The sequence below is a fragment of the Moschus berezovskii genome, chromosome 23 (genome assembly GCF_049115385.1).
Source record: "Moschus berezovskii isolate FMDL1 chromosome 23, NW_MosBer_1.0, whole genome shotgun sequence".
Lineage (NCBI taxonomy): Eukaryota > Metazoa > Chordata > Mammalia > Artiodactyla > Moschidae > Moschus > Moschus berezovskii.
Window position 1 is genome coordinate 31,414,950 of NC_142482.1, and position 12,015 is coordinate 31,426,964.

General features: G+C 41.4%; 1 protein-coding gene across 1 annotated transcript in view; it reads right to left on the minus strand.

Moving 5' to 3' along the window:
* Positions 1-1,566, minus strand: part of CLIC5 (CLIC family member 5) — a 169,582-nt gene extending 168,016 nt beyond the window's left edge. Inside the window, exon 1 of the mRNA XM_055407221.2 lies at positions 934-1,566. Within this exon, the coding sequence (XP_055263196.2) occupies positions 934-1,503 (570 nt within the window). The 5' untranslated portion in view covers positions 1,504-1,566. The remainder of the gene's footprint in view (positions 1-933) is intronic.
* Positions 1,567-12,015: the final 10,449 nt, after the last annotated feature.

Consider the following 12,015-nt stretch of genomic DNA (forward strand, 5'->3'; position numbering starts at 1 on the left):
GGGGGATGTTGGGAAAAAAAATCATCTTGATCTATAAAGATGACTTGTTTAACCCTGAAATGCTTTTTATGTCTTGATAATATTCATAACCTCAATCTTTATTAGATTATCAATCTAATACAAAGATCATCAAAGTTCTTTATTTAAATATCCCAAGGGTTAAACATTAACACTGACCCTAAGTGTCTTACTACCAGTGAAATCGTTTTATCTCAGCAGATATTTTAGTTATATTGGTGTCAAAAGGGCAAACTGAGTAACATTTATTGACCATATATATGAAGTACTATCTGTGAACTTAGAAACGTTCAGGAGGAAACACTGGTGCCCGACTGTAGTCTTGACTTTCACAAACCGTAATTTGGTTTTACAAAATCACATTGATGAAGGAAATCTAACCAGGCAGGAAAATGGTACTTGACGTCTGTCACAAAGGAAAGGATTTGAGCAACACTTTCTGCTCACTCATAAGCGAAATTTTTTTTTTAATTTTGATTTTTTGCTCATCATGGATGTTTTCTGGCATCCATTTTTTACATTTTTATTTATTTTTTGGCCAAGCCCCATGGCATGTGGGGTAGTAGTTCCCCAACCTGGGATCAAATCCATGCCCCCTGTGGTGGAAGGGTGGACTCCCAACCCTGGACCACCAGGGAAATACCCTCAAGAGGGAACTCTGAAAAAAATGCTTTGCCCATGGTACAAAGAAGCGATCACAAGACACACACTTTAAATGTACTTTCCAATTCTTGTAATTTTGAGCCGTTCTGAGCAAACCGTTGAATGCCTCACTTCATCAGCCCTACTCCTGAGTAGATACCGACATCCAAGGACCATGACACCACACGTCTTTCCCTGGTCACTCAGAGCCAAATAAAGCACCAGTTAGGCCATCTGCATGTGCAGGTGTGCCTGTTTCAGGGAATTCCTTACCTTCACAAAGAGGTTAATCTCGGGGCTTGTGGAAGCCGATTCGTTTCCTTCTGAAACATCAGCAGAATAGCTGGTAGGGGAGATCTCGTGGGTGGAGAAGGCTCTACTATTCTGGATGGTGAAGCTCGAAGGAGAAGGCAGGTCTGCCTCCATCTTGCTTCCATTCTCCTGGGGCTCCTCTGGGTCAGACCCCTGGGGCTCCTCTGGGTCAGATTCCTCCTGGTCCTTGGTTGGTGAGAACAGTTCTTCCAAGGACATGTCCTCATTATCCGTGGGCTCCCCTGGGTGGGGGTCCTGAGCCTTAGAATATACTTCATCAGGCAGGACATATTCTCCTGTTTCTGGCTGTAAAGAGGCCGAGGTTCTCCCCTGACGCCCAACAGTGTACACGGCCACAGAGTCATATTCGTGCCTTTCCGGCTCATTGACATATAAGTTGTCTTCCCTCTTCACATCTTCATGGACTTCATCGTAAAGGGGACCTCCGTTTTCTGCTGGGTCTGAATCCTCATACACCCTCTCTGTTTGGACTCTGTTGTAGATGGTGGTGCTGTAGTTTTCATCATTCATGTTTATTGATCTGATAGATCCTTTCGCAAGCAGACCCAAGTAGGTTTGAGGTGAGGAAAGGGCTAGAGGATGCTGCACTGCCTCGCAGAGGAATCAACAGGCTTTTGAAACACAGCAACCAGCCACAGCTATCAATGACAGGTCTCTAACAATCATTTACCGGAGACTTTAGTCGGCAAACCACAAGTCCATTGGACATAAGATAAAGCTTACACAGTCAGTTAACTCCTTCACTCCTGAGGATATTGTCAAGTAGACTCTGTGGTTTTTCTCATTGCCAGCAACTCCAGGATTCTTTGGATCAACTAGAGGTTGAATTATCTTCCCAGTACACATTGAAATTCTGAATAGTTACCATTTGTCATTGAATAGGGCTCCTTCTTCCAACTACCTCCAAATGCTGACAACATTCAAGAAGTCCCTACTGTTCGGTGGAAAACAATTCTGTGCAATCATAACTCATCCGTGAAGAGCTGAATTTGTTACTCAAAACAACTGTTGGAGCATTGATGCCCTGTGATAAATGAGCTGTATATGTTCCAGTTAGGTAATGAATGCCATTTATGTTTCTTATCTGGAAACACCATGAGGTGATTCAGTGGCAGAAGGAAAAGAAGATAAGTGCTCTGTCCTGCCATCATATCAGTACAGATCACCCCAGCTAAGGCACTCAAAGATTTATCCTTGGGTTTTATTTTTTTCTCTTCAACTGGCATGTGATCATCATGCCAGTCAACACAGCTTTACAGCAACACTTTTCAGTGCAGAAGACTAGTTGAGCACTAAACGCTTGAGTTAGAAGATACATCCTCTGTCCTCAAAGGACTTCTGAAGCAAAGAACTGTATGCACAAGCTGTCCAGTTGATGTCATCTGCAGATGCCACGAATCCACAGGCTCTTTGTTTTTTAACCTGGTACTCTAGTCTGCTAATTCCTGCTTCCCTTCAGCACACCATGTACATCGTTCTCTTTCAAATAATAACCCAGGTGGATTATAAAGGGACTTTTAATTTCCAGAAATCATGTGAAAATTGAGAAGTAACCTGCGTGATTGACAGGTTCCAAAGCACCTGATGAGCGTCTTATTGACACAACTTCATTGTACCCTTGCCTCCAGTACTGCAAAGAATCTTCTGGAGTGAACTAGAGCAGGATTTCTAGAAATCTAGCTTTGTGGATAGCTTAAAGAATAGATCAAAGGAAAGATGCCAGAGACAGACTTTAAAGTCTATTGATGCTACCCCCTTATTTTATTGAAAAGTGAAGTTTGTTTAGGTCCGAATACCTGACCAATTACCATAGATCCCATGCTGCTGCTGCTGCTAAGTCACTTCAGTCGTGTCCGACTCTGTGTGACCCCACAGACGGAAGCCCACCAGGCTCCCCCGTCCCTGGGATTCTCCAGGCAAGAACACTGGGGTGGGTTGCCATTTCCTTCTCCAATGTGTGAAAGTGAAAAGTGAAAGTGAAGTCGCTCAGTAGTGTCCGACCCCCAGCGACCCCATGGACTGCAGCCTACCAGGCTCCTCCATCCATGGGATTTTCTAGGCAAGAGTACTGGAGTGGCTTGCCATTGCCTTCTCCGATAGTCAGGTGTATATAACTCAGTGGAGCCCCAGTTCAAATCCTTCTCACAATCTTAGCACTGGAGAAAACCTAAACGGTCCTTCATTCTAAATGATTTTACATTTGAAGGCAGCCTGGAACCTAGAAAGGGGAAGCAAGTGGTCCAAGTTCTCACAGTGAGTTAATACTGAACTGATTTCGACTGTGATTTCCCAACCTCCAGCTCAGTGATCTTCCTGCCACTCACTCCCTTCCTGAGTCAGTGTTCTCCAACCTTTTCTCCTGATCATACAACCTCCCAACCCGGGCCATCCCTAAAAGATTCTTTTCAGATATTTCTCCCATGTAATTAAAATACTGCCGATATACCACATATCTGTTTCAGTTCAGTTCAGTTCAGTTCAGCTGCTCAGTCGTGTCCGACTCTTTGCGACCCCATGAATCACAGCACGCCAGGCCTCCCTGTCCATCACCAACTCCTGGAGTTCACTCAAACTCATGTCCATCGAGTTGGTGATGCCATCCAGCCATCTCACTCTCTGTCGTCCCCTTCTCCTCCCGCCCCCAGTCCCTCCCAGCATCAGAGTCTTTTCCAGTGAGTCAACTCGTCGCATGAGGTGGCCAAAGTATTGGAGTTTCAGCTTTACCATCAGTCCTTCCAATGAACACCCAGGACTGATCTCCTTTAGGATAGACTGGTGGGATCTCCTTGCAGTCCAAGGGACTCTCAAGAGTCTTCTCCAACACCACAGTTTAAAAGCATTAATTCTCTTACTATATTATAAACTCCTGCAGGAAGAAGCTGGGTCTCCCATAGCACTTTGTATAAAACAAGTTGGCTTGTTTGCTTGTAAAAGGAAGAGTCCCTCAGTCAATTAATCAATTAGAAAGTATTCTGAGGGCCCCATATGACTGTGACATATAACTTAAGGAAGGAAACAAGGTATACATTCATTTTCTCGAGACGTTCTAAGAAAGAACCTGTGTGCTTTCTGAAATACAAGTTTGCTTATATCATACCCATGTTTGGAAATCTTCAATGAAGACATGTACAAGAAGATGTCTATTCCAATATTTTTCACAAATGGAAACAAGTCTATCTGCCCAGCCAGCGTCTCCCTCAGCACTCCCCTGAATGTCCTACTCTGCAGCAGGAACATTGCTCTTCCCAGAATCCACTATCCCATTTCCTGCCCCTATGCTTTTACACATATGGTGCCTCCACTGGGCAAAATGCTACTCATTCCACTAGATCCAGGATACAAATATACATAAGACACGATCGGATGTGCACACGCGACTGAGGAAATTTACAAATTAGCTGTTCCACAGAAAGGATCCAGCTGGGACTACAGCAGCCCTGCCCATTGTCTTAGATGGCTGTGGGGCCAGCGTCTAGTCTTCTGCATTGCATGTACAAAGACTCAATTTGGTAAGTTTACACAGGGCTTTTCAAACATTGTAGAACTGAGTCACCTTAACCAAACTAAAAAACAAAACAGAATATCAGTTTATCAACATAAAGGGCAATTTATTAATTTACCTCCCAAAGCATAACTGCCCCATCAACCTGAATATTTGCTTAAGATAATAAGCAGGACCTCTTCACAGTAGCAAAGTCTACACAGAGAATCAGTTAAGGTAATATCCTCACATTATGTTTATATGATGTCTCTAGGATCTGAGACAATACCTTTAAATAAAAAACCCAAATCAATGATTTGTGCCTCTTCTTATCCTGATCAGTCTTATTAGGAATTTTTCAATTCTACTTCTTTCTAAAAAATGTTTGACTTTATTAATAGTCTCTATTGTTTATTTCTTTGTAATGTCATTAATTTCTGCTCCTATCTTTATTATTTCCTTTCTTATCCCCTTTTTGGTTTTACTTTTTTGTTGCTATTTGTTTTACACTCCAAGATAATTGTGATGGACACATACCACTGGCATTTAACTTTTATTCTTTTCTAATATATGCATTTAAAAAATTTTTCCTCTAAGGACAGCTTTATCTACATCTCACAAGTTTTGATATGATTTAATTTCCTTATCATCCAATTCAAAATACTTCCCATCTTCTGTTTAGATTGTTTTCCTTTATCCACGAGTTACTTATAAATGTATCGATCTATTTTAGAAGAGTTGAAGATTTTCTAGTTATATTTTTGCTATTGATTTTTAGCTTAATTTCACTGTAGTCAGACAAAACCGTTGTCATGATTTTAATCTACTGAAATTTGTTTTGAGATAAGTGGGAGTGATCTCAGGGCTGCAAGATTTCAGAAGAGGGCAAAGTCCCCTGGGTTGAGTGTAAGGAAAAGGGAAAGTGACTATTTTAGATGGTAGAAGAGATCCAGACAATGAAGTGGAGAAGGGTGATTAAGGTATGAAATGTGATGCTGAATCAAGAATTCACAGTGATGGAGATAAACCAGACTGGCTGGAGTATGCGGATTCTTGGGGGAAAAAATAAGAGAAGTTGGCAACACCGGGGTTGATTGTGGATAACCTTGAATGCCAAAATCAGAAATCTGAGATTTATGCTCACAGGATGATACGGAAGATAAGCAGACATATAACACAGCAAGTCATTCAATTCCACGATGATTTACACTCCAACTGGCTTTAAGACAGAGACCTGTGCTCAGAGAAAACCACTTCCCAGCCGCTGGTGTTGCTTATTGGAGCAATGTGGTCCACTGACACGTCACAATATAACAACCACATCTCAATATGGGCACCGGGAGTGGGCAGAAGGCATCTGAGAACTTGGGACGGTTGTGCTAACTGCGAACCTGCCCCACTCCCCTGGCACTCTCACCTCTTTGGAGTTCCATCTAACGCCATGCCCAACCGGTCACTGAATAGCTTTATTTTTGTAACCTTCATCGAGTTGTTGTTCCAATATTCTGAATTTCATGCCTCACGATTCTGACTCTGCCTCCACAGCCCGCCATAGGCATCTCTTAAAATTTCACCAAACTTTCTTACTTCTCAAGTTGCAAAGTCTTCTGTGTCTTGACTTGTCATTACATTAGCTGGTCTACCTCAGCGCTACTTTAGATCATACAATCTGGGAGAAGACCTGAAGGTCCTAGAAGCCTGAGTAAAAGTCATTTATGACGTTTTATTGCTTAGAGGAAATGACAAAGAAAATAGAAAGAAGGATAATATTCAATATTAGGAAGATGAGAGATGGAATGCTCTTTGCTCAAACTTGAATTTAACTTGAATGGAAGGGACAACAAGGTTGTTTAAATAAATTTGATAAAGAAATTGAACACGGAGAAATGACGTCATTTTTTAAATAGAAAGAACCACACCCCCTCAAACCCTCAGGCAGGACACCCCCTGCTTCATCATGTTGACTTACCCAGGCTGGGAATACACCCTGAGCCCCAGAGCCCCACCCTCAGTGACATCCCCAGGTCGTCCCCTTGCCCTTCCTCTTTATTCAGACTGAGTCTTGTTTTTTCCCTCCACTTCCTCCCTCTGCTGTCTCCAACATGACCAAAGCCTGACCCCTTAGTATCTGTCTGTCACTTCTCTAGAACCTTTGGTACAAAAGAAGCGCAGCTGGAAGCAGATGAACTTGCAGCTGCCCAAAGAACTGCCCAGAGAGGCAGTTTCAAAGAGAGGAGAGGAGAGATGGGAACGGCCTTCGCCGGGCTTTGGCAGACAAGGGTAAAGGCACACTGCCTCTGTGATGAAGGGACTTGAAGAAATACCAAGGTTGCTCGGTATTTAATGGAGCATTCATTACTGGGCTGCTTGCATTCTTCAGCCTGAAGGGAATGTGCATTCTTTCCACCACAGACGACTTGACTGCACTGAGTTCTCACCCCACCTTCTTCCAGTACATTCTCCATCTTTGGGGATTTTACTTTGTGGTGTGAAGGGTTCCAGGGTTTTAATATTTGGGGATTTTTTTTCTCCGAAGACATCCGGGAAGTTTGGCTGGGTATTACAAAACTAAAAGCAATCTAGCTCAGTCATGTTCTGAGTCATCACTCTGTACGTTGTATACTTCTCTAGACAGTCTTCACTCGGAATCTGAGGGGCACTGGTTCCAGGACGCCCCAGGGATACCCCAATCCGTGGATGCTCAATCTCTTATGTAAAACAGAGTCCAAGTGCCCTCCATATCCTTGGGTTCTGTATAGCAAATACAGAGCAGACTTTGTAACAGCTATAATGTAAACTGTAACTCGAAACCATCCAGAGAAAATGAAGAGAGGGCTGTGGGCTTTGAAGATGAAACATGAGGAATGATTCCACTGGGCTGAGGATGAAAGCTTGAGCAAACCGTCCTTTCATACTTCAATTGTACATTTTCCAAACTGTATCGCCCAAGGCCACTGCCTTCAAGTTACTCCACAAGAAACACACTTACCTGGAAATAAGTACACAGCTGTCATTTTGAGCTTCTTAGTTTCTTGCTGTGGGATCGAAGATGTCTGTGCTTTTATATTAAGGAGATTTCTTTCCATTATAAGTGTAGTGCATGCTTATTATAAAAAAGATATTAAGAATCATCTGTAATTCCACTATCCAAAGGGAATTATGTTAATTTTCTCTTACTCTTTTTCTACCCATATATTGTTAACTGGAATTATGGTAATCTTTGTATTCTGATTTAAAAATATTGACATTATACAGTATATATACATGGAATTTAAGTGCATTTATATGAGTATTTTTCAGTCAACTCAAATATTAGCTGATATAATTTGTCAATGTAGAAGATTCAAAGACATTTTTTCTTTCTCAAGCCAAATGACTTTTTATTTTTTTATTTTTTTTAATTTTAATTTATTTTATTGGAGGCAAATTACCTTTCATTAATATATTGGCTGGTTTTGCGATACATTGACATGAATCCGCCCCGGGTGTACATGTGCTCTCCCTCCCGAACCCCCCTCCCACCTCCCTCCTCCCCATATCCTCCCCCCATGTCATTCCCGTGCACCAGCCCCAGGCATCCTGCATCATGCGTGGAACCTGGACTGGTCACATATGCTAATATACATGCTACAATGCCATTCTCCCCAATCATCCCACCTTCACCCTCTCCCACAGAGTCCCAAAGACTGTTCTATATGTCTATGTCTCTTTTGCAGTCTCGTACACAGGTTTCAGGTTTCTATCTTTCTAAATTCCATATATATGCGTCAGTATACTATATTGATGTTTTTCTTTCTGGCTTACTTCACTCTGTATAATTGGCTCCAATTTCATCCACCTCATTAAAACTGATTCAAATGCATTCTTTTTGATGGCTGAGAAATACTCCATTGTGTATATGTACCAAAGCTTTCTTATCCATTCATCTGCAGATGGACATCTAGGTTGCTTCCATGCCCTGGCTATTATAAACAGTGCTGCAATGAACATTGGCGTACATGTGTCTCTTTCAATTCTGGTTTCCTCGGTGTGTATGCCCAGGAGTGCAAGAATGCAAACTAGTACAGCCACTTTGGAGAACAGTGTGGAGATTCCCCAAATGACTTTTTAAAAGGCGAAGGATTTTGTTTAAATAAGTGATGGGCCCAACTAACCAGACAATAAAATGGGAAGCTCTTTCATCATTCCTGCCTCTGCACCTTCCAGGTTGTGACATGGTGACTCTGCAGCAACATCAGGTGATATTCACAGCAGCGCAGAGCTCACCAAATCCAAGGGCTCTCAAGACTGCCTATGATTTCCTTTAAATATCCCTATCTACAGATGATGTAGTCAATTTATCTACACGTTTAAATTATCTTATGGTTTTAATTTACATTTGGGTAAGGAGTGGGCAGGCCTGGGAAGCAGAAAAACGAAACTATGGAATTGTGGGGTGAAAATAAAACCAGCTTAAGGTTTACTGAAGTGTTTATTGTTTACAAAAATTATGAAGATGAAGGGGGAATGTTTCAGCAACATGGGATAAGGGGAACATTGGTGCCAAATAGACCCGACTCTCCCACTTACCTTTTCTGAAGCTTGGTTTCCTTATTTGTAAAAATGGAAATAACACCTTCAAAGTGTTGGTGGAAAGTTTAAATGCAAAAAGTATGTGTGAAGCCTCAAAGCCTGGCAGATTGGACAGCGTGTTCAGTGTTAAGTCCAATCCTTCTCCCACAGTTAAGCTGCATTGGTTTGAGAGCTCATAATGAAGAGATTCTGGAGGGGGGAAAATAAAAGTAACATCATGACATGTTAGTATGTTAATGGAACTTAGTTCTACTCTGAACTGCATTTATTATTATGCATTTTGGGAGTTATGTTCTTTCCATAACCCTGATACCTCCTTTAAAACATAATTATATTTTGCATTTTTGTATTCAGTGCAACCTGAAAGACAGCATTTTGCACAATTGGCCAAGTATGCAGTAAGGCAGGTATTACAAAGTCCACTTTACAGGTTTGAAAGTCATGACTCAGGCTGCTTTTCTGGTGCGTGTTTATAACACCAAGATTAGGGCCCTGGTCCCCTCACAGCTGACGCTGAACTTTTTCCACAGCTCAAGATTGCTGTGACCATTAAAAGAAAAAAGTTGAAAATGTAAACTCTGTAAATGCATCTCTGTAGAGTCAGGGAAAATGTCAGATGTCTGTAACTGAACCAGAATGGCAGATCATGCAATAAAAACGAGTATGTTTTCACTGAAGGCAAGCCCAGTATGTAAGAAGGATCAAGTTCAGAAACAAGGGGCAGAGTTTAGCAGCTCTGTTTCCTTTCACTCATACTCCACCAGGGGGCACTGTTACCCGCTCTCAGCACCGACCTGGCGCCACCTCAAGAGCTGTTTCCTTCTACTGGGCTAAAAATCTACGTAATCGTTACAGTTGACTGAATTCCTGGTCTGATGGCTTTTTCCCATTTCTTAATTATTTTTCTTTGAGGATAAGGTGCCTCAAATTCAAAACATGTTTAAAATATTTTATCTATATATTTCATATTAGAGCTCAAGTCCCTCCCTTTTTAAAATTCCTTACAATTCATTTAATGAGTATTAAATTTTAAAATAAAGGAGAAAGGAGATCATGAAGACCAATTGACCTTCATATCAACCCGAGGGCAGCTTATCTTTCTATTTTACACCCGTGGAAACAATTTCAGAGAAAGCAATTTGTCCAAGGTCAGGTAGACAGTTAAGCAGAGAAGCCAAATCCAAGTTCTTTTCAGTTTCCTAGCTGGGACTATTAGTAAATTCAAATGATGCCTTCCTAGAATTGTTAGACAAACAAAACAAATGGAACAGCATTTTAAAATGATATCAATTACAAAAATTCTTTGTGGCCTCTTTAAAATTTTTCTCTCTTTAGTAATTCTTTTTTCCTAGAGTCAATCTATTTTAATGTGTTTTACTCCAAGTAGCTAGCACTTTACCCCAAGTCTTAGCTCCTAACATGGATAATGTTCAAATTGAATAGAAAAAAAGTGTAGTGATATCTATCTAAATTCTGGATTGTTCACAACAAAATCTGATTTCATTTTGTGTATGAGTATACACATTTGTCTATATACACATAAAATTCTATTTGTACCCAACTTCCGTACCAATATTCTGTGGCACTTTTAGTGTCCTGAATTTCTGATGTTTGCAGAAACTGTCATTCAAGAAAATCTACTGTCGCTGCTAATAATCATGGCACATAGTATCTGCACTAGTAGCTCTACAATATAAGGTCTCAAACTACAAGCGAAGAAGTCTCCTTGAATGAATGAACATGGACACACAACCTGGTACGTGTACAGCTTACAGGATTAGGAATCATGGGGTCACGGCAGTCTCCATCTCTTACTTGGACCGTCATTCTAGTACAAAAGTTGCTCTCTCTCTACCACTATCTCTCAATCTAACTCCTGGTTTTACCAGGGTAACTAACCTACAGTGCAGCCAAGGATACACGTCTTCCTGTCTCTTATGTATCACTCATGACCCGGATAGGTGATGCCTTCCCCATGAAACCCTGTCCCATCTCTTCAGACTTGTTTTCATAGCTCTTGCTGTGAGCATCATCTTCTGCCTATTATAACAGCTTCATCTTCCTTCCCCAACACCCTTTCTTTAAATCCTTCGGCCATGACACACAGCAAGTGGGATCCAGTTCCTCAACCAGGAATCTAACCTGTGCCCCCTGCCATGGCAGCACAGAGTCTTATCCACAGGACTGCCAGGGAGGTCCCCCCAACACCTTTTTTATCTTGCCCCATTTCTTGAGGAAGATAACAGTATCTTATTTATCTTTACATCCCCTAATGTTGTGCTTCTTTAACTTGATTATGTGTAAGAATTATACAGGGATCTTGTTGAAATACAGATTCTGATACAACAGGCCTGGGGTGGGGCCTGAGACTCTGCATTTCCCAGAGAATCAATCTAATAGTATGGGTTCATGGACCACGCTTTCAGGAGCTAGGCTCTTGTACACCTTGAATAATAATATTTTGAACATGGCAAGTGTTAACTCATACGTACTAGAAAATCTAAAGGTAGAACCCAAGTACAAATACAATGAGATAGCACTACACAATCAACACTGTGGCAACCCCAGTGTTGGCAAGAATGTCTGAGTGCCTCTCATAAAAACATCTTCCAGGATGTAAAATAGTATACTTACTTGAAGGAAAGATCTCGTTGTCTTTTTTTAAACAGAATTAATGTACACTTGCCCTATATCGAGCAGTTCCTCTCCTATCTATTTACCAAAGAGAAATGAAAACACAAAAAGATCTGTACAAGAATGCTCAAAACAGCTTTACTCACAATAGGCCCACCCTGAAAATATTCCTGGTGTCCATTAACTGGTAAATGAATGAATCAATCTTGGTGTATCTACCCTGTGAAGCATATGTGTGTGTGTGCATGTGTGCTCAGCTGCTGAGTTGTGGCCGACTCTTTGTGACCCCATGGACTGCAGCCCACCAGGCTCCTTCACTGTTGGAATTTTCCTGG